The sequence below is a fragment of the Hydra vulgaris genome, chromosome 04 (genome assembly GCF_038396675.1).
Source record: "Hydra vulgaris chromosome 04, alternate assembly HydraT2T_AEP".
NCBI lineage: Eukaryota > Metazoa > Cnidaria > Hydrozoa > Anthoathecata > Hydridae > Hydra > Hydra vulgaris.
In genome coordinates, this window is record NC_088923.1 from 22,337,501 (window position 1) to 22,361,738 (window position 24,238).

Genomic DNA, 24,238 nt, shown 5'->3' on the forward strand with positions numbered 1-24,238 from the left:
ACTACTTTTTGGTTTCCCCCATCACGTTTACGAACTGGTTTTAAAATGTGTTTTTGAAACAAAGTTCTACCAAGTCACAAGTAGCCATGATATTCCAATGTTCAAAAAGTTTAGAGACAATTGGAAAACTATTAATCTGGCTGCTATTGAAACATACACTGATGTCGTCAACAACATTTTAATAATACAACAATTGAAGAATTGCCGACATTTTATAATCGAAACAAAATTGCGATCTTCTGCATTGACGAAAGACAAGTATTTGTAAGAAGGAGCAGTAAGTGTTGATAGTTTATGTAAAGGATAGATGGTATAATTTTCATTCAAGCTGAGCAGAGAAGCTGCCTTCGAATTTCAAATACTGTCGCTCTACCATCTCTAATAATAACTTAAGCAAAACATAAAAGTATAAGAAAAATTGACTTTTTACACTTTCTAGCTTTATTAACCACAATAGCAATATACTTTAAAAATGCACACATTTTTCCTGAAAATTCAAAACTTATATAGGTTTAAAAGTTTAATAACGAATTATCTAAAAATGAAAAAATGTGACCCTACCGTTTCTTCCCGTGGAGCCTTCATTTGTTAAAGAATGCTATGCAAATCACGTTGCTAAAAGCAGCGCCGACAACACGGGTTTCAAAGTGGGGAGAGGGGATAGGAGGTAAGGGGGGGGGGGGCACAATCTTCAATACTTAAAAATAGTCTTCTTTATTTTCTTAAGAAAAAAAAAAAAAGGTTCTTTAGAAAATAAGTGCCACCCCCCTAAGTATCGTTGGCCCTGAAAAGGGCGCTTAATAAAAATCGGGCAACAATAACGTAGCAAAGGAAGAGTTAAATTTTCACAGATTAATCTTATGTCTTTCAAATAAGTTATTGAAGCAACACAAACCAATCCAAAATATACTGGCATCTGAATAAATGCCATTTATATATTTCTCTTTATATTGATTTTCCTATAATCCGTCACAACGCCATTTTTAATTTAATGCTAATGAATTTCTTTCTTTTTCTTTTAAACTTTGCACCACCTTTTTTTAAAAACATACTCAATTAGGTAATCACATGGTCTAATAAATCTTGAGAATTGATTGCGATACAAGTTTCAGATATATCTTTAATTAAATGGCAATTGTTTTTAATCAAATCGCAGTTGTTTCAGGAAATTGTAAAAAAGATATAGCCATTCACAAGAATTTCTAATAACTATTCATTTAACGCTCATAAATTTGTTTTGCTTTCCTGTAAAACGTTAGTGCATACTCCTCTATACATTTTTGTCCATTTTTGGAAATTGATACTTTCCTTTAAAATTTTTAAAACGGTTTTCTTTCCATTTACACTTAATTGAACAGCAAAAATTAATGCTTTTTAATCTACTACTAAGGAAATAAACATAAGACATAAGTGTTCCTACTTATATCTGATGCTTATCTCCTTAGTATCTTCCTACTCATGTATTATGTTTATCTCCTGTTGTCTGAATCTTGAAAGATTTTTTATATCAATTTTTGCTATTACATTAATTGCCCCCCCCCTCCCCGACCCCTTCCTCCTGTTTATCATGTCTTCGTTGTCAAAGTTTGAAAATAGTTTAGAAACAGTTGATCGCAATTTAAAAGAAATAGCGATAAAGTATACTTTGCTTATTTTTTATATTTGTCTTAATAAATTAACTTTTAGCTAATACTAATGATTAATGAATTTAATTTTTTATTTATGTTGGATGCATTAGATAAAAAATTGTTTTTTGATTTCTCAATATCGGTTCATCATATTAAGACATATACCAGAAAAAACCTGCGCGGACATTTTAAAGAATATTTATTTTACTATTGTATTTCGATATTGAATATTATATATACTTTGAAAGTACATATATTAATATTCTTAAAATTCACTTAAGAAAGATTGTGAAGTTTTGTACGTGAGAACGCACGCACTTTTGCGTTTTACACTCGACCTCAGCTTTTGCACAGTCTTCGGCTGGACTTTCTTGGTAACTCTAATCCATTTATTTTTGAAGTCTTTAAAGTTTTTGGCTTCTTTTACATTGAACCTTAGTTGTCTTTTGACAAGAGCCCAATATCTTTCGATAGGACTTAGTTTGGGACAATTTGGTGGATTGCAGTATTTTTCAGCAAAATCTATTTTAAGTTCTCTATGCCAGTTTAAAGTTGTCCCAGAGTAATGACATGATGCTAAATTGGACCAAAATATCAGGTTACCCGTGTGTGTTCTTAAAAACGGCAAAAGACGTTTCTTGAGGCATTCTTTTATGTTTATTTTGGTGTTTATTGTTCCCGTAGTCACAAAACATGACTTTCACCACATTCACAAATTGCTTGTCAAATTAAGAATTTTTTAACATATTTTTGCATTCCAATGCATTTATATTTGGAATTCAGTTTCTTGCGATTAATTGCTGAATGATATTGGTGTCCTGGAAGAGATGGGAAATATGCAGCACTATAAGTTTCATTGTCAATAATCAAACAAGATTTTTAAACACATAATTTTTTACAGAGCAGCTTTAAACAACGAATTGCGACATTTTCTTGCTTTTCTTTACGACAAGGAACTTTTTTCTTTTTATAAGATTTATAGCCAGAATATCTCTTCACTCTTTGTGTAGTGGAAGCACTTGTCTTAAATTTATTCGCTAAGTTGGAACAGAAATCTCCGGTTTTCTGTATAAGGCATCTTTCACTTTTTTACCAAGATCTTGTCTAACAAAACATTTTTTCTTCTACTTCCTGATTTCCTTTCGATTGTACCATTGTCCTTAAATCGTTTCACAACGCTCTGCACTGTTCTCTAAACAATCTGCAACTCTTTAGAATTTGTTTTGTGTGATACACCAGGATTTTCAACAAGAAAATGCAATCTTGATTTGATGATATTTGAATTAAAACTAATTGTTTTGATAACAAAGTTGTTTAGATTATGAATAACACTAATACAATGTCATTTTAAAACAATCAGCTATTCAAAATGATGCACGGTTTACGTGAACACCACATCAGAACACACGCAGGTTTTTTCTGGTACATGTCTTATGATGATCCTAAGATAAACTCCGTTTAAAATAAAACAAACCTAAGCATAAAGTTTAAACTTGAACTAAAAACCACTGTATTTCATCATTATAGATATTATATATTATTATAATTAAGGGGAAAGCATTGTACCTTTTATAGTATATGTATAGATTTACCTAAAGACAAACTTGAATGTTGTGAAGCTTGAATCTGTGTGGAAAGACAAAACTAGTCTTTTTTTAAATCTTTACCTGGCCGCAAGAAGTTAATATAGTTTTCTGAGTTTTCTGGAAGCTGAACAATAAAAGATAAACCTTTGATTTATAAGTAAATTTTTGATGTTACGTGTTTTCTTTTGTTTCTTTGATCTGTTATAGAAATAATATCACTTTAATAAACATTACAACTTACCTTTTCCATTCGTATAGTTGATTATTCTGTTCAACTAATCTTAAAATATTTTAACAGTGTATTGTACTTTTGCACGTACAAAGAAGTTTTATTTTAAGAAATGAAACACTCTATGAAATAGATTGTGAAGATATATAATATAAATTACTATTGTCTTTTTCTTCGAGAACATTCAAATTTCTAGATCAAGTGATGAAGCTTCCCGTCGATTTCAATGGGTATGACATGCCTATTGACTTATCTTATAGTTGAAAAAACCTATTTTAAAATTGTTATTCTGATTTTTTTACTTTAGTAAAGACTTTATTCACTAACGTTTCTATTTATTTTACTTAGTTCCTAACATTTTTATTTCTTTTTCATTTAGTCCCAAGGTACAACACCCATACCAAGGTAAAACCCTGGACGCATCATAAAATAGTTAATTACTATTAGTGTAGCTTGTAAGGAAAAATATTTAAACCGCAAAAAATAACTAAATTAAAGAAATAATAAATAAATCTAGTGAGCATACCGACGTTGGAACAACGTTTAACAACATCGTTATTTTGGTTGTATTACCTTACCGTTGTTACGTAGAACCCAAGTGGTCCGTAGTTCGATGCTGTCTCTAGCCCAATAGGCAACATTGGAATGCGAGGTATTAAGAATGAGGCGTGAAATCTCTAGTTAAATGCTTTGCGATAAGACCGCATAGTTATTAAGGTGCTCCTACTATAGGAGAACCTCAATAACCAAAAATAATAATAATAAAGATAAAACTTGCAACATTATGTAAGCATATAATGAAAACAATTTTTCAACAAGAAGTTTATAACAAAATATTGATTTTTGTTTTAAAATAACCAGACTTGTAATGATATTTTAGGAAGAACTTTTTGGTAACTTCAATACAACATTTTTAGTAGATTCCCGCAACATGACTTTTAATTTAGATTTAATTTTAAGTGTTATATTTGTCTTTTGTTTTGTTTTGTAATGTTTTTTTAATATTATTTTTTCATTTCAAGAGCTGTTTTTCAAGAAATAAGAGTATGCAATTTTGTTTGCCTTTTAAACGACGATAGTCCATTTAAATCTTGTAAACCTTGTTTTTTTAAGCTTTTCCGCGACTTATGGTCTTGTGACATAATTGAAAACTCTGAATACCAGCGACTTATGGTCTTGTGAAATAAGTGAAAACTCTGAATACCAGCTAACCCTGACCACCCTAACCACCCTGACCACCCTAACTAGCTTTTAGTTTAGTTATGGAGACTATTTAAATGCAAGTTATAATTTTGCGAAAGTGTTTTCGAAAATATATCTAAAAATGAGTTTAGTAGCAGTTTATTTCTAAATTTTAACATAAAAATTTGAATCTGAAGTTTAGTTTTTCCAAATTTAAAACTCTCATATTTTTTATTACGTAATTATTATCTAGGATTATATATTTATTACAGTATTATCATTCTACTCTGGTAATGAATTGCTTTACACGTATGATTTTGCAAACTTTTTAACCCTTTAAGACAAAACGCCATAACAATAAGAGGGGCCTTTTTATGAGTTAAGCAGCACCGTCATTATAATACGCAATGAGATAAGGCGTTACTTTTATTGTTTGTAACACCTTAAAACTAGTCGTACACCCTTCAAACCTCGATTTTACAATTCTCGAATGTTGTATGAAACTAATAAACGCAACTAAAACGCAAGATAAAAATATGGATTTTAAACAAAGTTTGATTTCTGTCCAATGTGTTGTAAATTTTGTTTTGGAAGAAGACTCTAATCTTTCTTTGTTAAAAGAATCCTTATCTGACAGTGAAATAGAGTTTTTAATTGAATCAGAGATAGGTGAGGAAATATGTTTGAGTGATAACAGTGCAGTTGTAGATGATATTCTTGAGAATATTTTATCAATTGAGCAAGATATCAAGAATATTTCAAAAGCTCCAGCACAAAAAAAGAAAAAAGGTAGTTTTTATGAGGATTTAAAGGATAAAACCTCCTAAAGAAGGAATGAGACGATTTAATTTTATTTCTGAAGAAAAAATTAACGAAGATGAAAAAACTCAAACCCTCTTGAACTATTTGAACATATTATTACAAATGAACTTTGTGGGTACATTGCTGATCAAACTAACATATACTTTAACCAAATGACATAAAATATTTCAAAGAAGCTATTTAAGCTGATTAATAGTGGAGCTATATTTGCATCTCCTGATACACGCCTTCATTTAGCAGTGATTGTTTACTGTGGTATTATTCAAAAGCCCAAATTGCGTATATACTATTCTAAATGCAAACTGTTTAAAACACGAGGCTTCAAAAGTATTCTATCACATAATAAATTAATTTTACTAGAGAGATTTCCCACTTTGTAGAAATATCCAGTTTTGCAGACAAGAGTTATACAAAAAATGTAAAAATTAAATTCATTCAGCAGTACATTGTTAATCTCTGGAAAGTTATGTTATAACCAGGACATGATATATCCATAGATGAATCAATACTGTTGCGGAAGGGGCAGCTTAGCTTTAATCTATCAATGCGATCAAAATGTGTATGATTTGGGATAGAAACCTTTTAATTGGCATGTGGTAAAACAGTATATGCCTGAAATCAATATTATCTACCTTGTTGCTGGCACAGCAATTTCTCATCAATACAAATATCTGGAGGGCAATTCTATTTTTACCATTTAAAACTGGTATAGATGTGGAAAATTCTGTAACAAAAACTAAGAATAATGATGTAGCTATTTTTTAATTAAAATGGTTAATTGAATAGGGCAAGGTATTTTAAATGTTTTTGTTATAAAAAACAAAAATTTCAGGTTTAACTAATTATGTTTATAGCGGGCTGTACAGAACAGTAAAACAACAAACTTCTATACAAATGATGTAAACAAACCACCATAATACTAGTAATTTTTTAAAAAAAAATAGAAAAAAGTTAAACTTTGTTATATATTGCCAACAAATTTCGTTGCTGTCAATATTCATATATATGTATATATATATATATATATATATATATATATATATATATATATATATATATATATATATATATATATATATATATGTATATATATATATATATATATATATATATATATATATATATATATTTATGTATGAATATGTATAACTCTTGTCAGCAAAATATTTATAATTTATAAAAGTGATATTATAATTATATTATATACTTTTTTTATTATAGTTAACAATTTTATTTTTAATTATAATATTAAAAATAATAATCTATAATTTCTACAATTTGTATTAAGTGCATTGATCTAATTGTAACTAAATATAAAATAAAGTATTTTATTTTAAAATATGTAACTGAATCTTGTTTTCAAATAGATAATAAATAAAATGGGAAAAGTTGCTAAGTCCCTTAAAAGTAGAACTCGCTGCACATGTTCTTGGTTTGCAGGACTACCAAATTATCTTCCTGTTACCGACCTCCCCACATTTAAACAAGTTATAACACTGCCAAAAAAATAATTGATCAATAAATTGTTTCTCAAATAAGCATTAAACTTGTTGAGCTATGGAAAAGTGAACTCTAAACTCCCCTTGATCCACGAGAGAAGTATACGGAAAAAACTTGAGTTACTTTTTAAAAAAGTTTTGTGTGCTTAACATAAAAAAATAAAAAGGAACAAATCCAGCATTGTTTATTTGGAGAAGAATTTTGGTTCATTGTTTGATTTGTCTGCTTATAATTGTGAACTACCTCTTGCTAATTGTGATGACACGTATAATAAGAACTTCTTCATCGAGTTTTAAATTTAAATAATATTTTTATTAACTTACTTTGAGTTTTTCGCATATTTATTCTAAAATGTTAATAATATTTAACAACTTAATTTAATCATTTCTGCAGTCTGGTTAGATGTGACATCAAAGATCGTTTAAAAAAGCATATATTATGCAACTGTGATGAAGAAAAAAGGTATTTAGCAACTAAATTTTAAGACTATAAAAATCGATTTTTTAAGGAAATTTATTACAACAAAAAATATTTTATTAGGAGTGTTTACTCTTTTTTTTATTTAGGTACCAGTAAATGAAAGGGAGTACCTAATAGACCAAAGAGCTAAAAAGGGTGGAAGGGTCATTTCAGATTGGCAAAATTGATAAAAAAAAAACTAATCAAATTAAAGAATAAACAAGTAATTGGAACATTGTATAAACGAAAGTCTTGTGTGGAGAGTATTGAAGAATCGAATTTAGTGGTAAATAGGCATATGTATATTTTTTATTAGTGATTCGTAAGTACAATTAAATATTTAGAAAGAAGTGTCTTAAATTGGTACTTATTTTGGTTTAACCAGTGCTATTGGGCTAGCACAACTGATATCTGATATATATATATAACTGCAAGTATATTGTTTAATTCAAGTATATTTAGTTTTTGTTTAGTGTGATGATTCTTGTTCTGATGATAATGATTGTGATGACGGTAAAAGAAACAATGATCCATATTTTTATGAAGAGATGTCTACTTTATATAACTACAAACACTTGCCTAAGTTTGCAAAAGCAACAATACGCTATGGAATAAGTAACAATGCCGCTGCTCATTTAGGTACAGGATTACTCATTGACTATGGCATAGTAACAGCTGCTGAAAGAACTAATATCATTGCAGAAAAGAAAGTTTTTATTGAGAAGTTTAGAATAGGAGAACAACTTGACATTGACCATAGTAAAGAGGTTTTTAAATTAAAAGTTATCGGAGTTGATGATAAAAATGATAAAGAAATGCTTATTCATGCAATTGCTTACAATTCAGAAAGTGAGCCAATAAAATACCTGGAATTAAAAAAGAAACACATCTCACATTTACTGCAGAAAGTGGAACAAAAACAAGAAAATATTTAACACACAAAATTATTACAAGTGGAACTGGAGTTTCCAAAGCAAATATAACTAAAGAATTTTTAAATGAGTTTAACAGCACTGAAACTCTTGAAGCTGTGGTTCTTGACAATACAAGTTCAAATACTGGTACAGACAATGGTCTCATTGTTAAGCTAGAAAAATTTATAAATAGAAATTTAGTTGGATGTCAACTACACCAAAATGAATTGCCATTAAGACAAGTAATTATTCTACTTGATGGAAACACAAATAATCCAAAGAAATATAAAGGTCCAGTTTGTTCATCAGTTTCAAAAAATTCCATACATGAACTCCCTATAATAGTTTTTACTACAATAATGTCCGAAATTCAGTCGTTTGTGGATGAACGTGTTGTTTCTGATTTAAGTAATGATCAAAGAAAATTGTATGAATACACCATTGATATATCTACAGGTAAAATTTAAGAAAAATATGCAATGACAAAACCTGGACCTGTGAATCAAGCAAGGTGGTTGACGCTTGCCTTACGGATTATGTATAAATATACTAGAGAAACGAATCCATCGGCAGAGTTGGTTATGATAATGAAATATAAAGTCCAAGTATATTCTCCAATTTGGTCTGCTATAAAACGATTAAGTCATTATAAAGATTCAGCAAAAATTCTGCTTAAAATGATTGAGTTGACTAAATTGCAAGATAAAAAGATACAAAAAGTTGTATTTAAAAACTCAGCTAGAAATTCATTTTGCTGTTTACAGGAGAATTTTTTCTATTGCATGATAATGGATGACGAGAAAGTAAATCGCGGCAAAGCCATAGATCGAACAATCATTATTAGGAAGCTAAATGAGGAAAATAAAGAATTTTTTCCTAAGCTTAAACCCAAAACAATAATGAAAATTGATTTTGATTGTAACTGCTGAATTGCTCTTGTTCAAATATGCCAAATTAAAGTGGAACCTCCTACTACAATTTATTTTTCATCTGTTGAACTGATAAACGCGAAAGAATCTGGAGAGGTTTTACCGCTAACATTTCTTCCAAACAACTCTCAGTCAGTTGAACGTGCAGTTAAGTCATTAACCGAAGCATCAAAACTGGTTTATGGTCTCAAAAAAAGGCACAACTTTATTCGTACTAAACATCAGAGTATGAAAGAAAATCATAGAAATGTTACCAAAAGCAATTATTTTGTTCTAAACATTTAAAAAAAAAACTGTTTACTGTATCTCTTTCAATATTTATTGTAATAAGAACAATTTATTTATTTGAACTTCATTTATATAAATTTATAAAATTAAATCTATATTAATTTTCCAAGGGTTAAAAAATAAAATCATTTTTAAGACTCGCTTTCTTGTTTCCGGGGTGGTCAAGGCATTATTTAGGAAAGATGACACGAATCTTAAATAGACTTTTTATAAAAAACTTCCCTAAAGTAAAACATTTTTTTTATATATTGATTATAGCAGTGGGTAGGATTCCCCACGCAACTTCACTAACTCCTAACTGGAAGCGGGGGCAGCCTAAACTCGCTGTTCTTTTATTAATTTTTTTAGTAATGCCTATAAAGAGAAAGTTTCTTCAGATATTTATGAGTGAGGGTATCTGAGGCATAGAAAGCCATCGCGTCGCCTAAGAAAAACCCTGATCGGCGCCCCTATTATTTTAAATTCTTCTATATCAGTGAAGGACCTTATTTTTCTACGTAACGTTTCTTTGGCAACCCTTGGACATCTGCTACCCGGGACAAACTGTCATGCTACCAGTCGTGCCAATGGTAATGATCATTATTTTTTTTTTCAACTTCTGTTTTGCTTTTATTATATTATTGTCTTAGATGCTTAAAAGTGTTAATTTATGACTAGCATGTTAAGCGCCCCTATCACCTTAATATTACATGGGTAGTTGGCCGTAAAATATTTACAATAATGTTCTTTGTCACTAGTGATAGCAAGCAACATTAATATAAGCCTTAAACATTAGATTTAAACCAGTTTTTGTTACATGCTTTATTCAACAAAAGTTTATGTATTCGCACAAAAATACCCATTTTTATCCATTTTTAAATGTTTAAGCCCGAATCAGTTTCATATTTTTTTAATTTTTTTTTAATGTGCTTAGTATTATACAGTAAATCTTCCCATGCTAATTTTTTGTTTTCGAAAAATTTTGTACAGTGGAATTGCCCTAATATCTAGCCACTGATGTAGTAATGTCATTTCATTTATTGTCATTTCATCTGAGGAACTTTAGTTGTTGGGTGGTGCATTTATATTGGAAATTTGTGATATTTTAGTTCAAAGAAAAACTGATGTTGTTGAAAATTACAAAGCAACAGAAAATATCTATCGAAAGATGATATTAATGCAAAATTGAAATTAAGCGAAAGATGTGTTACATATGAACACGGATATCAATTCATGATAATGCATTGGAAGGATAAATCGATGTTAACATTATGACCACCTGCATACCTGATACCACAAAAATAGTTATACGTAAAGGTGTAGGGAAAGAAGTACCAACTGTAATCCATATTTACAACAGCAACATGGGTGGTATCGATCTTAGTGATAAAATGACCAACTCCTACGCTTGTGAAAATAAAAGGGTGAAAAAAGTGGTAAAAGAAGTTTTATTTTCATCTCATTAATCTTTCCATATTTAATACACAAGTTATTCACAAAATTTTAGGAGTTAAACTTAAGCCTTTAGAATTCAGAATGGAAACTGTTGGTGCTTTATTTTATTTTTTTTAAGTTTATGACAATGTAGCCTCTAAACGGGGTGGGAGACAACGTTTTGATCGTAATCTAATGCGATTAATGCAACGCTATTTCCCATTGTATGTACCAGAAACAGAATCAAAAACTGCAACTCACAAATTTTTAATGATTTTTTTATAAATCATTTTTATATTAAAGTTCCATTAGTAAAAGGTTACGTTTCTCTCAAAATAACCCGCGCGTGTTGATGTAGGTCAAAAAAATGCCGCTTAAAGGGTTAATTGATCTGTTTATATTTTGTGAGTGTTATCCCATACTATACCTGCATATGAGAGATGAATATGCATTAGAAAAAAATAAAGTTTTTTTTTGTGATATCCTTGATTTTTAAACGCTTTACAGTTTTTAAAATCAGATCAATGACTAAAATAAAAATTTTTATTCGTTTTTGATGGTTTTGATTTTTTGCCAACCATCTGGAAAGAGTATTTTAAAAAAACATGTCTAAGTCAAAACAACCACTGTCAAAATAATAAAAATTGATTTTAATTATAAAAAAACTTTACAACAATACGGTTTTTAAAAATACAGGACAGCGAAACGCAATTAGTCAGGAAAATTTTTAATGTTTTAAATTTAGAACAGAGTTGATAATGCGCCCGGCGACAAAGTAACTTACTGCCGAAAGTCCGACTTTTTATTTAGGCGGAAGTTGCTTGCGGCGGCCTCCCGATCAATTTTTAGCGGCAAGATATTCTTTCTTCCACCTCAAGTGGCTTCTTTTCTGCCGAAAGGCCACCTTTTTAGGGAGGCAAAAGCTGTTGGCGGCAACCTTTTTGGACCATAACATTAAATTATTAATTTTAGACATTATAACATCAAATTAAACTAAATTTCCTAATTTTTTATGAATGCATTTTTTTTAAATTATTTTAAAAATAAAAAATTTTTAAAATTAACAATTTAAGTTGAATGCCACAAAAAAAAAAAAAAAAAAAAAAAAAAAAAATTTAGACCTGTAACAAAAATTTGAAAACCACCATTTGATTCAAATTAGTTAATATATATATCTTACAACATATATATCGCTAAATGAGCGGATCTTTCAAAAAAAAGCCGAAAATTGTCAAATTCATGTTAAAATAAAGCTTTAATAACTACACTTGCAACACGATATTTAAAGTTATAGTAATGCTTCGAAAGCAATGCTAAGTATAATAAGCATGATATTCTTTTTTTAACTTTGACATCATCTTTTTTAAACATAGTTTTTAAACAATGTGTATCTTTTTGATAAAACGCCAATAAACTTTTCAAGTCAAATTTTACATTAAGGAAATTAAAAACTCGGTTGAGACCGTATTTACCGTCATTAAAGTAATCACCCACTTAAAGCAAAAATCTTGTAACAAAAATATTTTTTGATCCTAATTGACATATATCTAAATATTTGCTATAAACTCTTCTTTTCAAAATGTATATAAGTATTTTTTACTTCTTTAAATTTCAGTGTAGTATAAGATTTTTACTCTGTTTTTTATTAATGATAAATTTTTATTACCCAGTAAAATATTTCATTTTATATTTTTATTCACCTTTTTTTTTTCTTTCATCACTTTTTTTTCACTATTTTTCACCTACTTTTTATTTAACAGTAAAAAACTTGTTTTAATTTTTACTTTCTTGAGATTCCCACGTAAAAATGTAATTTATAACCACGTTGTATTTTGTCAATACTATTGACTTAATAGCATTGAATAAATACTACCTGCTTTTTGTAAACAGGTAGAAACAAAGAGCAATCTTTTAAATGTTTAAAAGTATTGAATTAAAACTGTTTTTTTGTTAGGTGACTCCGAATGAAATGTTTGATATACCGTAAATATTTGGATACACCGTTAACAAACCGTGTCATATTCTCAACTAAATACAACTTTAAGTGCTTTAGATTTTAAAGTAATTTTAATTGATAATTAAGATTACATGGGATGTATATTATTATGCAACCTTTATCAATTACATTAATATGTCTATAATTTTAGATAATGTTATTGCTAACAAATAATAATGATGAATTTTTTAAAAAAGCAAGTTTTTTTCTGAGAATTTGTTTACAACAATTTAAGCTGCATATAGAGTATAATGCAAAACGAACGAGTTAAAGAATATTTTGAAATGACTGAAAATAAGAAATGGAAATGCATAGTGTGTATAGAAAAAAACTTAATTCTTGCCGGTATTGTTTCTTACCTCAAAAATCATTTGCATTCAAAGCACAAGGATATTGTCATAGAACTTGGAATTTTTAAAAGAAAAAGAGTTTAAAATAAAAATCATGATAACGTTGAGAATGTTGCTATTTTTGCTTCATGTAGAACGATTAAGTATGACTTTGATATTAACGATGCAGTATGAGATTTTATCAACTCAACTCTAATAAGAAGTTTGCCAATTACGGTTTCCAATGACATTAAGAAGAATGAAATAATTAGAAAAGCTTTTCAAGCTTTCGGTGTGACATGGAATCGTCAATACGAATAATTATTCTGGAAGTATTTGGTTTATAAAAGGCGGAAAGTTGTATGATCGAACTTTGGGAATGCTCACTCAGCACGGACGACAATGTAGGACGGTTTTAGCCGAACAGCTGATTACTATGCTTGCGATAGTAGGAAAAAGTGTAGTCAATATTTACTCAACTTTTCAGATCAAGGTAAGAACATGATCAAAGCTTCTGATAGTATCAAAGAAATGCAAAATCAAATGATTATTTGTAATGAACTTGTTGAGGAAGCACAAAAGTTTGATTTTGAAGATTTTGATTTGCTTGATTGAGTCAATCTCGAAAAAAAAGTTGTTGTTGAAAATTCCGAATATACAGTTGACGAAAGCGAAAGACAATCGAAAACTCTAGAACATGGGAAAAGGGTAAATGTGTTAAAAAACTATAACGGTACAATCTGCACCGAGATGTTTTGTGGAGCGCACGTTTGCCAATTAGCTGATGAAGACGTTACTGAAGTCGTTTGAACCCAATTTCTCTGAAATAAGAAAATTCATAAAAAATACACGAGCGCCTAACATGATGCAATTTCTGCTAATCTTAAAAGTGCAGTAATCAAAAAAATAGTTGTTTTTTATAAAATACATTATTAAAACATTATTATTTCTGTTTTAGATCACCATTTTTTTACCTTTATTTCTTCGAATTTTTAATTTTTATTGTTGTGCTATGTATGCATGCACTTTCTTTTTCAATAAAAATATCTTAAGACTACTTTTTAAATTAAAACCTTGTATATATACTAAAAAAAAGGTGCGTGCATATAGAATCTTTAGATGTCTATATATTTTTATTTTTATTTTTTTTAGGTGCCCCAAGAAGTCCTAACGGTCTTGTCACAGAACATCGCGGAAGTGCATTTAACCAGGAAGTTCACGCCTCCTTCCTTACCGTGACGCGAAAATATGTCCAGAGCTCGTTTCGAACCTGGATCTTAAAGCAAGCGTTCTAACCACTGCGCCACGGCCGCACTGGTACTAATATTAAAAAAACGGTGCGTGGATATAGAATGTCAGATTTTTCATAGGTAGCAGTATTTTAAACTAGAACTACCAACATTTTATGTAGACCCACATTACTCCACTACGTGGCGTAATGTGGGTCTATATAGACATCTCCAAATAAAGGCTTCCCATACCTATTGATAGTATTTTAAGTAGTAGTTTTTTGTTAAATTTGTTTAGTAGGATGTCAAATCATGATTTTAAGACATCTTTTGCCAGAAAGCCGATACCGAAACATTGTTTTTTTTAACTCAGTGTCAGAAATAGGTAAAAATAGGCTCAGATTACCCTAACCTATCCTAATGACTCGCAAAAATTTTATATAAAGAGAAAATATTAAATTCAATTTAAAATAAGAAATTTATTTTAAAATAAGTTTTATGGAAAATTTTTTACCTGGAAGTGATAGTTTAATATGACATTCTTATTAGGTAGTATAAAAAAAGAAAAAAAACGCGGCAGTAAAAATCATACTAATGCAATAGCCAGCCCAGTGGGCATGGTACGTTTTTAATAGCTTTAAAGCTAATAAAAACGTTCAAAAAACGTTTAAAAACGTTCAAAGAACGTTTAAAAACATACTGCGCCCGCTGGGAGAAAATGCTGTAGCGGACTAAATAAATTTATTTTTACGCTGTCTTTCCAAGAGACTTCTTAAAATCATCTAAAAATACTTTGATTAAATATTATAACTATTGTGCATATTTTATTTATTAATAACATTAATAATAATAGTTTTTATTTGTATTATAAATATATAAATTATCATTATGAATAATAAATATTAATATGTTATGGATATGTGTTTTTTGTACTAATCTTTTTCAAAAAACAAAAAATAAAATTATTTTTTGCGTCTTCACTTTAACATTACTATTTTTCCTATAACTAATGTTTATTTTTGTTTTGTTTTTATTTTTTCAAAGTTTCTTAGAATACATACACATACATACATCCACTATTATAGCGGTGGTCACAGTGTACTACACCTAGATTGACTGACGTAAATAGAGTGTTTAGTCTTTAGTAATCATCTTTAAACTAAAAGCATTTCAATCTTTATTTAAATAGGATTCAGTTTGTGGTTAATAAGTTAATCTAATTTATATTAAAAGTTACTAAGTTAAGTTATAGAGGATTTTTTGATGAAATAGCCTAAATAAATGGTTATAATTTATGTACAAATAAGCGCATACAAATATCAAAACATTATTCGAACGCGCAAATGTACAATGTAAATGTATGCAGACGTTTTATAGTTTTAAACGTACAACAAGAAACATCGCTGAAGCAATTAAAGTAATAAACTCAAATTAAATATTTTAAAACCTCATAAATTCAATTTTCAATTCTACCTTTTTAAACATTCAAACGTTTTAAAAGTAGTCAATTTATGAACTTTATTAGAGTCAGCTTTCAAATTTTTTTTTGTTGTTGTTGTTGCAATTTGGCAAAACTATTAGCTTAATACAGCGTGGTCGCAAATTTTTAATAAACATTCGCAGATTTTTTTTTAATAACTTTCACAATATTTAATTATTGAAAATAAATATTTAACGTTATGGCATGGCCTACTATATAACACGGCCGGATTTGTTGCCTTGAACGCAAAAAATTAGTGGGCCGAAGAAACACGAGTTTGAAGTTTACAATGAACCGATTTAACAATCTTAAATTAAACTTTTTTTAATTCAAGTAATACTTTATTTTGCAATGCCAAAAAAGTGTTGTGTTGTTGGTTGTAGAAGTAATTATAAGCGAAAGATTGAAGAATGTTCCAGTAACAGCAACCACGTAACATACAAAACTGTGTTTAGTTTTCCTGATAGCAATCAGTTAGATCTTCGAAATTGTTGGATTAAGTTTGTCAACCGAGCTGATTGGAGCCCCACAGAAAACTCAGTTATATGTATCGATCATTTTGAAGATAAATATTTGAAACGTATAACATTGAATTATTGCGAAAATCCTATACCAACAATTATTACCAACCAAAACATCCTATCAAAGCCATCTTTAATTCAATCAACCTCAGCTTTACGTAAGCCCCCTGCAGTTCGTATATATTCTCATCCTTTTCTCGATGAAACATACAATTTTAGAAAACATGATACAATTAAAAGCATTATAGATCTTAATGAAAGTTTTTGTCCAGCAGGATTTTCATTTAAACTTGTTGATAACCGTGTGTTATTTCTTCGAATTTATTTCGACGACGGGGATGTTACTCCTAACATTGAGAGTATTACTATTGATAAAGACTTACATGTAAAGCTACATATGAAAGGTATCCCAGTTCCATTGCCTAAATGGTTTAGAGAAGGCAGTGTTTGTAAATTGACCAGTGCCAGTATGCTTGTTAATTTTGTTTCTTATATGCATGAAGTTGCAAAGAACGTATCAAAAAGTGTATTATCAGATTTATATAAATTATCTCTTTATAAACCACAAGGACGTCCAATCTACACAAATGAAATCATTAGATTTTCTCTAATGCACAGATATACATCAAAACAGGCTATAACTTTGCTATTAGAAGAGTTTCCACTTCCTTCGTTGTCTTATTTAAAATCACTTTCAAAGGGTGGCATTGATCCATTATCAGGATTATTATTACTTTTGGAAAATGGTAGTATTAGTGCTGACTGTGTTGTTTTAATTGATGAGATGTATTTACAAAAAGGTGTCCAATATCATGGAGGAAGTTTAATTGGTGCTGATGATGATGGTAATTTCTATTCTGGTATAGTTGTGTTCATGGTGGTTAGCTTGAAAGAATCTATCCCCTTTGTAATTAAGGCCTGTCCAGAATTTCAAATTTCTGGTTCTATGATTAGTTCACATATAGAAGAAACGTTAGATACTTTATATAAAGCATCTTTTAATGTATGAGCTATAATAACTGACAATCATGCAACAAATGTTTCAGCATTTAAAATTCTACGTTTAAAGTTTGGTGAACAAGATAATGAAATATATTTTACTTTTATGGGACACCGGGTTTACAATTTATATGACAGTGTTCATTTACTGAAAAACATTAGAAATAATTTATTAAATTCAAAACGGTTTGTATTTCCACCTTTTGATTTTATTGAGTTTGATGATATTATTCATGTTGAAGCTGGAGAAATTTCTTGGAGTTTATTGCATAATGTTTATGAAAAAGATGAATTGTTACCTGCTAACTTAAAAAAAGCTTTCAAATTGTCTGCCCAAACTTTACATCCAGGAAACAACAAACAAAGTGTTCCTTTAGCTTTAAATATTTTTGATGAAACCACCTCTGCTGCAATCATCAGCTATTTTTCAAACGAAACTGCAGCTGCTGGATTTCTAAGGCTTATTAATATTTGGTGGACTATTTCTAATTCAAAGGTAATGTTTAATACAAACAATAGGATTGGTAATGCAGCTATTCCAGGTGACAAAAAGTCACAATTTTTTCGAGTTTTTGCAACATGGATTAATGAATGGAAAAACTTGCAGTTTCAAAGATGTAATAAGTATACTTTATCTGCTCAAACAACTAATGCATTAATTACAACACTGAAGGGTACTGCAAGTCTGATTGAAGATTTATTTTCAGAAGGATATAAATATGTTTTAACTAGCAGGTTTCAAACTGATCCATTAGAAAGACATTTCAGTAAATATCGACAAATGAGCGGTGGAAGATTTTTAGTCAGTTTACGTGCAGTTCAAAGCTCTGAAAAGATATTATGCATGAAATCCTTAATTAAAGCCAATATCAATTGTTGGACGAGCAATCTTAAACTTGATACAAAAATTGACAAAAATGAAGTTTTAATAAAATTGGAAAAATATAGCAATGAAATTCAAGAGAATGAGTTTTGTCATGACTCTTACGAAGTTGCAATCAATATATCTGGTTACATCACGAAAAAGATTGGGGATAAATATAACTGTTCTAACTGTCTGAAATCATTAAGTTTCAATAAAGTCTCAACAGAATATCTGGAAATTCTTTCACGTGGTGGTTTAACAAAACCTTCCAAAGAATTAGCTAACTATGTTTGTAATGGGTTTATAATTCTGGACACTGTAAAGAAAATGTTATTAAAGTATTCCCATGATATAAAAAATGCATCCTTGCTAGCGCTAGAAAAATATCAACCAAGTGATAGTGATTTTATGTGTATAGAACATGAGGAATGGGGAAGGCATTTGGTAAACACAATTATTACCAACATATATTTTAACAATGAGCAACAAATTAAAAATGGAAACATTAGAAAAAATGAAGTTGCTGCCTTTAAAGTTCGACAAACCAAAAAAGACAAATGAATAAACCCATAACAACATAGTATATGTATATTGTTTTTTTGAGAAACAAAAGAAACTTGACTTGATTAATCTTTTTGTAATATATGTAAATGCTTTCAGTAAATGTGTACATTTAAAAATTATGCTAGTTTTATTAACATTTTTGTTAATTTTAGTTGTTTGAACCAATAATTTTAAGACTAAGATTTTGTAGATTAAAATTGATGGCTAAAATAGATAGTTCATTCGGCTTAATGCAATCATGATTTATTATTAGCTAACTGTTTTAGTGTTTGAAGGTTAAGAATTTTGGTAATAGTAATAATTATAGCTAAGAGCAAATTATTTAAATATTATTAATGTCTTTATAGAATTACCTTCAGGTTTTGATTCAAAAGCTAAAAACCTAAAATCGGCCCACTAATTTTTTGCGTTCAAGGCAACAAATCCGGCCGTGTTATATAGTAGGCCATGGTTATGGTAAATGATAAAATAGATACAAATTTTAGCATGTCGACTTGTTATAACAAACTTTTACCAAAATCAGTCAATTTAATTACTTATTATATAAATATTTTTTTCGTTTAAAAGATTTATTCGCCAATTGCAAAGAAGTAAAATTTCCAACTTCTAGATTTTGTTTTGTATAATTAAAATACTAATTTATTATACTTAATTTATGAGTTTAAAAAAAAAAAATTAGAATGTTTTTAAATACTCAAAACTTTTGCAAACATTCATATAGAATGAAACTTGATATCAAGTATCCAACATTTGTTTCTAGTTGATACTTAATTTTTTTTTTTTTTTTCTTTGTTTTTGCCGTATAAAAAATATAGATAAAACCAATATTTCCAATATACAGATGGCCGGGGCAAGAAGAAGACACAATTTGTCTTATCGCTAAGCCCCGAAATTAATTAATTGCTTTAAAGCCAACTAGCAATTATTTTTCATTACATCTGCCGGCGGAAGGCAAATATTTTCGCCTCCAATTTGACGGCCGCAGCCAGTTAGGAGGCAGAAGCCATTGGAAGTGGCTACCAAATGGCTTTGCCTCCAAAATATCTTCTGGAGGCGGCCACCATTGGCTTCCGCCTCTCTATTGGCGTCAGTCTCCAATACATTTTGCCTCCAAAAAAAACTCTGGCTGCAGCCGCTAATAGAAAGGCGGAAGCCACTGGAGGCGGAACAAAGAACATTTTGCCGCTAAAAACTGAACGGGAGGCAGCAACTGTCTGCTGCCAAAGAAAAGCCGAGGCGAGAAGATTTACGCCGTTTATCAACACTGATTTAAAATATTTATATTTTGTAACTTTTTTCGAATGATCAAATACTATGTTTGTTTAAATAATGTTTAAAAAAAGTATACAGTACAATCTCTCCAATTCGAATCTCCTTAATTCGAAAACCTCCATAATTCGATTAAATCCAAAGTCACCGTGAAATGCGTTTAAGAAAAATCAACTTTCTATAATTCGAAAATCTGTCTAATTCGAACTTTTATTTTTCCCCATAAAATTCGAATTAGAGAGATTCTACTGTATATATATATAAGTTGTATAAGTTTTCATGTGCAATTAATAGCAGTAATTTTTGTAGAAGTTTCAAATTGCACCATTTTAAAGCTCATGATTGTTGTAAAAGAACTTGCAAATGGCTTTTGTTTAGTTGATTTTCCACTGCACTCCAAATTGTTGACGCTTGTTTAGAAAACAAAACAAAAAGAATTTGTGTATACCCAGTAAACATTGATTTAGTGCACTGTAACCATTTATGCAATTTCGCTCATCGGTTTCTTAGAGGATAATTAGTAGCAGCCGCTATAAATGAAAAACAGATTACTTTCCGACAAGTTAATAGTGGCTAGTCACCGGCAAGTCAATTTTGGTGGCTGCCACTAATGGTCCACTAAGTAACCGATGAAGAAAAACTACTGTGGTCCGCTAAAAATGCTATATAGGTCCACTAAGATTCCGCTATGGTTGTTTCTTAGATAATCATAAGATAGAATGCGTTGATTTATGATATAAAATATTTTTTATTATAAAATTAAATTTTTATTATAAAACTAAACCTTTAGTTTTCATCGAACTGATATGTAATATTAATACAAAATTGTTAGCAAATAAGTAAGGTAGAAACTAGTAACTGAGAATCATATTTTCATTTTATATATTATATTTGCAATGATATTATCATTCCTAATAGTTTTCGTTTTTAACTTTATTTTGGCTACTAAAAAAAATGAAATTCAAAAAAAAATGAAATTTAAAAACTTTGTTTTTAATAAAAATTTAATAAACTTAAATCAAAAATTAATAAATACAACCTCAAACTCCATAGGATGCTCGTCATCTTGGTAATAAAATGCACTCATATTTCCTAACTTCGTACCACCGGAAAAAAATGGTGTTTCAAACTCAAAAGGTTTGTTTGTTTCATTTTCTTCAAGAGTAAGACCATTGACACCTATTAACTCAAAAGTTTTTAAAATATCTTCTATTTTAGTGGAACAGGTTCGTGCGGCCGCTAAAATTGCACCGAGCCATTTTTTGGCTTGAAAACCATTTAGAAGTTTTATATTTATTATAGGAGTTTTCGTTTGATCAGCGTAGTTTAGTATTTTTGAACCGTTTTTTGAAGACTCCAATGAAGGAGATGAAAACACTAAAACTACACAAGCATTATCGATTCCTTGAGCAATAGTTGTGTTTACATCTTCATTTTTTCGTGGACAGTAGATCCGCATCCTCATATCGCTTAGCTCAGATTTTATTTGTTCGGCAACCGCTATGCCTTGCTTATCTTTTTCATCGCACAAAAAATAAATATGTTTTTTTTTGCTCTCTTTTTGGTTTGACATTGCAAACTTTAAATTCTATGCGTTCACCGTTTTGATTTTTCTTTGATTTTTGATGAAACAAAATGAAAATGTAATACTATCAAATACGTAATGAAATGCCGGAGCAAAAAAAAGAAAAGATTTTTGCTAAAACAAGTTTTTAAGAGATTTCTAATACTTTGGTATTATATATTCAACAAAAGAGGTTCTTTATTAGATTATTGTTATTACAATTAAAGATAATGAATTTTATTCATATACATTAAGTATGTTGTTGAATAATTATTACAGTTTATTACGTCTAAAGGAAGTGTTAAAAAAAATCCCAGTAGAATACTTTTGAATCATATGGTATTTTTTTCTTAACATAAAAATATTTTTTTTGCTGAGCTTAAAAAAGATAAAATGTTTTAAAAAAAAGTTCCATCGCTCTTTCCGTTGCGCAGTGGGTTAGAGATATGCATAAATGCCGAAAATGAGTATTTGTGGAAACTTTTTTCTTGCAAAAGTTTAAAAGTAATTACATAAAATTGAATTTCATCTTGCAGAAGCATTCTTTAATTTAATTAAAATTTATAGTCTCAACATCAAGGTACATGCTGTATTTTAGAAAACTTAACAAATAAAAATAATCCTAATTTTAGAACTTTTTTCTTAACTTTAAATATAATACAGTTAAAGTATTCCAAATATTATAAAAAATTATCATAAAAATCTCAAGAACTTTTTTCGCCTTCGTTTTCCCACTATGGAAACAACTTTTTTACCGTGTCTTAATATTGTGGTTTTTAATTGCGCAAAGTTGCGCAAACTAAAGTTTAGGAGGTTTTTAAACTTATATTATAATTAATTGCAATTACGAAAATTACAATAAACAATAAAATTTAATTTTTTTGTGTGTGTGTGTGTGTGTGTGTGTGTGTGTGTGTGTGTGTGTGTGTGTGTTATTTCACCTCTCCAAGGACCAGAAGGTAACTACAGATGAGGAGGCTACTTAATTGTGGTTATAACCCTCTCTCAACTCTATAACTCCGAAACACGAACCTTGACGAACAAGGTCGATGCGCGGAGAAACAAGTTGAGAAACAAATTTTATTTCACTTTATTAACTAATGCGGTTTTTTTATTTATAAACTTTTTCAGTTAATTATCGATTATGCTTTTAATTATCTAAATTACGAATACTATTTAAAAACTTTAAAAACTATAATTATATTTTTAAATTGAAATTTTCTTCTACCTATCATTATAAAAAAAAAAAAAAATTACTCAAAAATTGTTTCATTCTTCGGAAAGCAACTTAGGGATCTCTCACATAGACTTCAAGTTATTTTAACTAAACAAATTAAAAAAAAAAAGAATAATTAAAACACACTCAAGGATAGATTTGAGTTGCATTACAAAATCTATTTAGAAAAAGAACTACATACAAGCGATGCATGTTTTGAAACAGATATACTAGACAAGGGCCAAAAGTCGGCCTTTGGCTTTTCCTACTTCTTTTCACAAATTAGATATTTTATAAAAATTAGGGTAATGGACTCATGATAGTTTTTACTACTTAAATGTTTTTTAGTAAGTGTTTATACTAAATACAATCATTTGGAATTTTAATTTAAATTAGTTGTCTACAGAAGACCACCAGGTGCAAACCAGATGCAAATTCCATATCATTCACCCAAGCTTCTGAAAAAACAAAGAAGAGAGCAGAAAAAATAAACTTTGCTGTCAAAAGAAAGAAATTTATTTACTCACTTATTATAAAACTAAAAGAGAAAAAAAGGTTCAGTAATGCTAAGGTACATTATCATCTGTACTATAGTCGTTTTTAATTTATCTTACTTATTAAAAAAAAATCTCCAAAATACTAGAGGTGATAAATTGTCTTAGTGAATTGTGATCTCATTCTTCAAACTTATATTTTTACATTTAAGGTTGTGAAGTAAATACTAATCTCAGAGAAAGATGATGTAGTTAGTTCAACAACAATGTATACTGGAGAGAAAGCATTAGCTTTGATTTTAGACTGGCAACTTAGTAAAGCCAATAACCAAACAATTCTTATTAGAGCAGTTTCTAAGGAAACAAATTGTATTTAACTTATATTGAAGTAAGAGAGGAAAAGATACAAATTACTAATTATTCAGCCTCAGTTGATTTACAGAGCCTTATTGACCATACTACACACAGTTTGTTAAAAATACTTAATGAACCTGTTAAGTCTCCAGACAAAAAGTTATTATCAGTAATGAATTGAAAGTATCATTTTAGTATTTTATTACATATACAAAAAGTTGCCAGTTATATCATTATAAAATTGTTTTTTTTCTATTGTCAAGCAAACAGTATGTTCTAATAGTACCTATTTGTCTCATAGTATTAATATATCTTATAGTATTTATGTATCTTATAGTATTTATGTATCTTATAGTATTTATGTATCTTATAGTATTTATGTATCTTATAGTATTTATGTATCTTATA

The 24,238-nt window shown here is 29.1% G+C and overlaps 1 protein-coding gene across 1 annotated transcript in view; it reads right to left on the reverse strand.

Annotated features, from left to right (window-relative positions):
* The window catches only part of LOC136079653 (uncharacterized), a 25,430-nt gene extending 3,480 nt beyond the window's left edge, over positions 1 to 21,950 (reverse strand). Inside the window, exon 1 of the mRNA XM_065795808.1 lies at positions 21,242 to 21,950. Within this exon, the coding sequence (XP_065651880.1) occupies positions 21,242 to 21,775 (534 nt within the window). The 5' untranslated portion in view covers positions 21,776 to 21,950. The remainder of the gene's footprint in view (positions 1 to 21,241) is intronic.
* Positions 21,951 to 24,238: the final 2,288 nt, after the last annotated feature.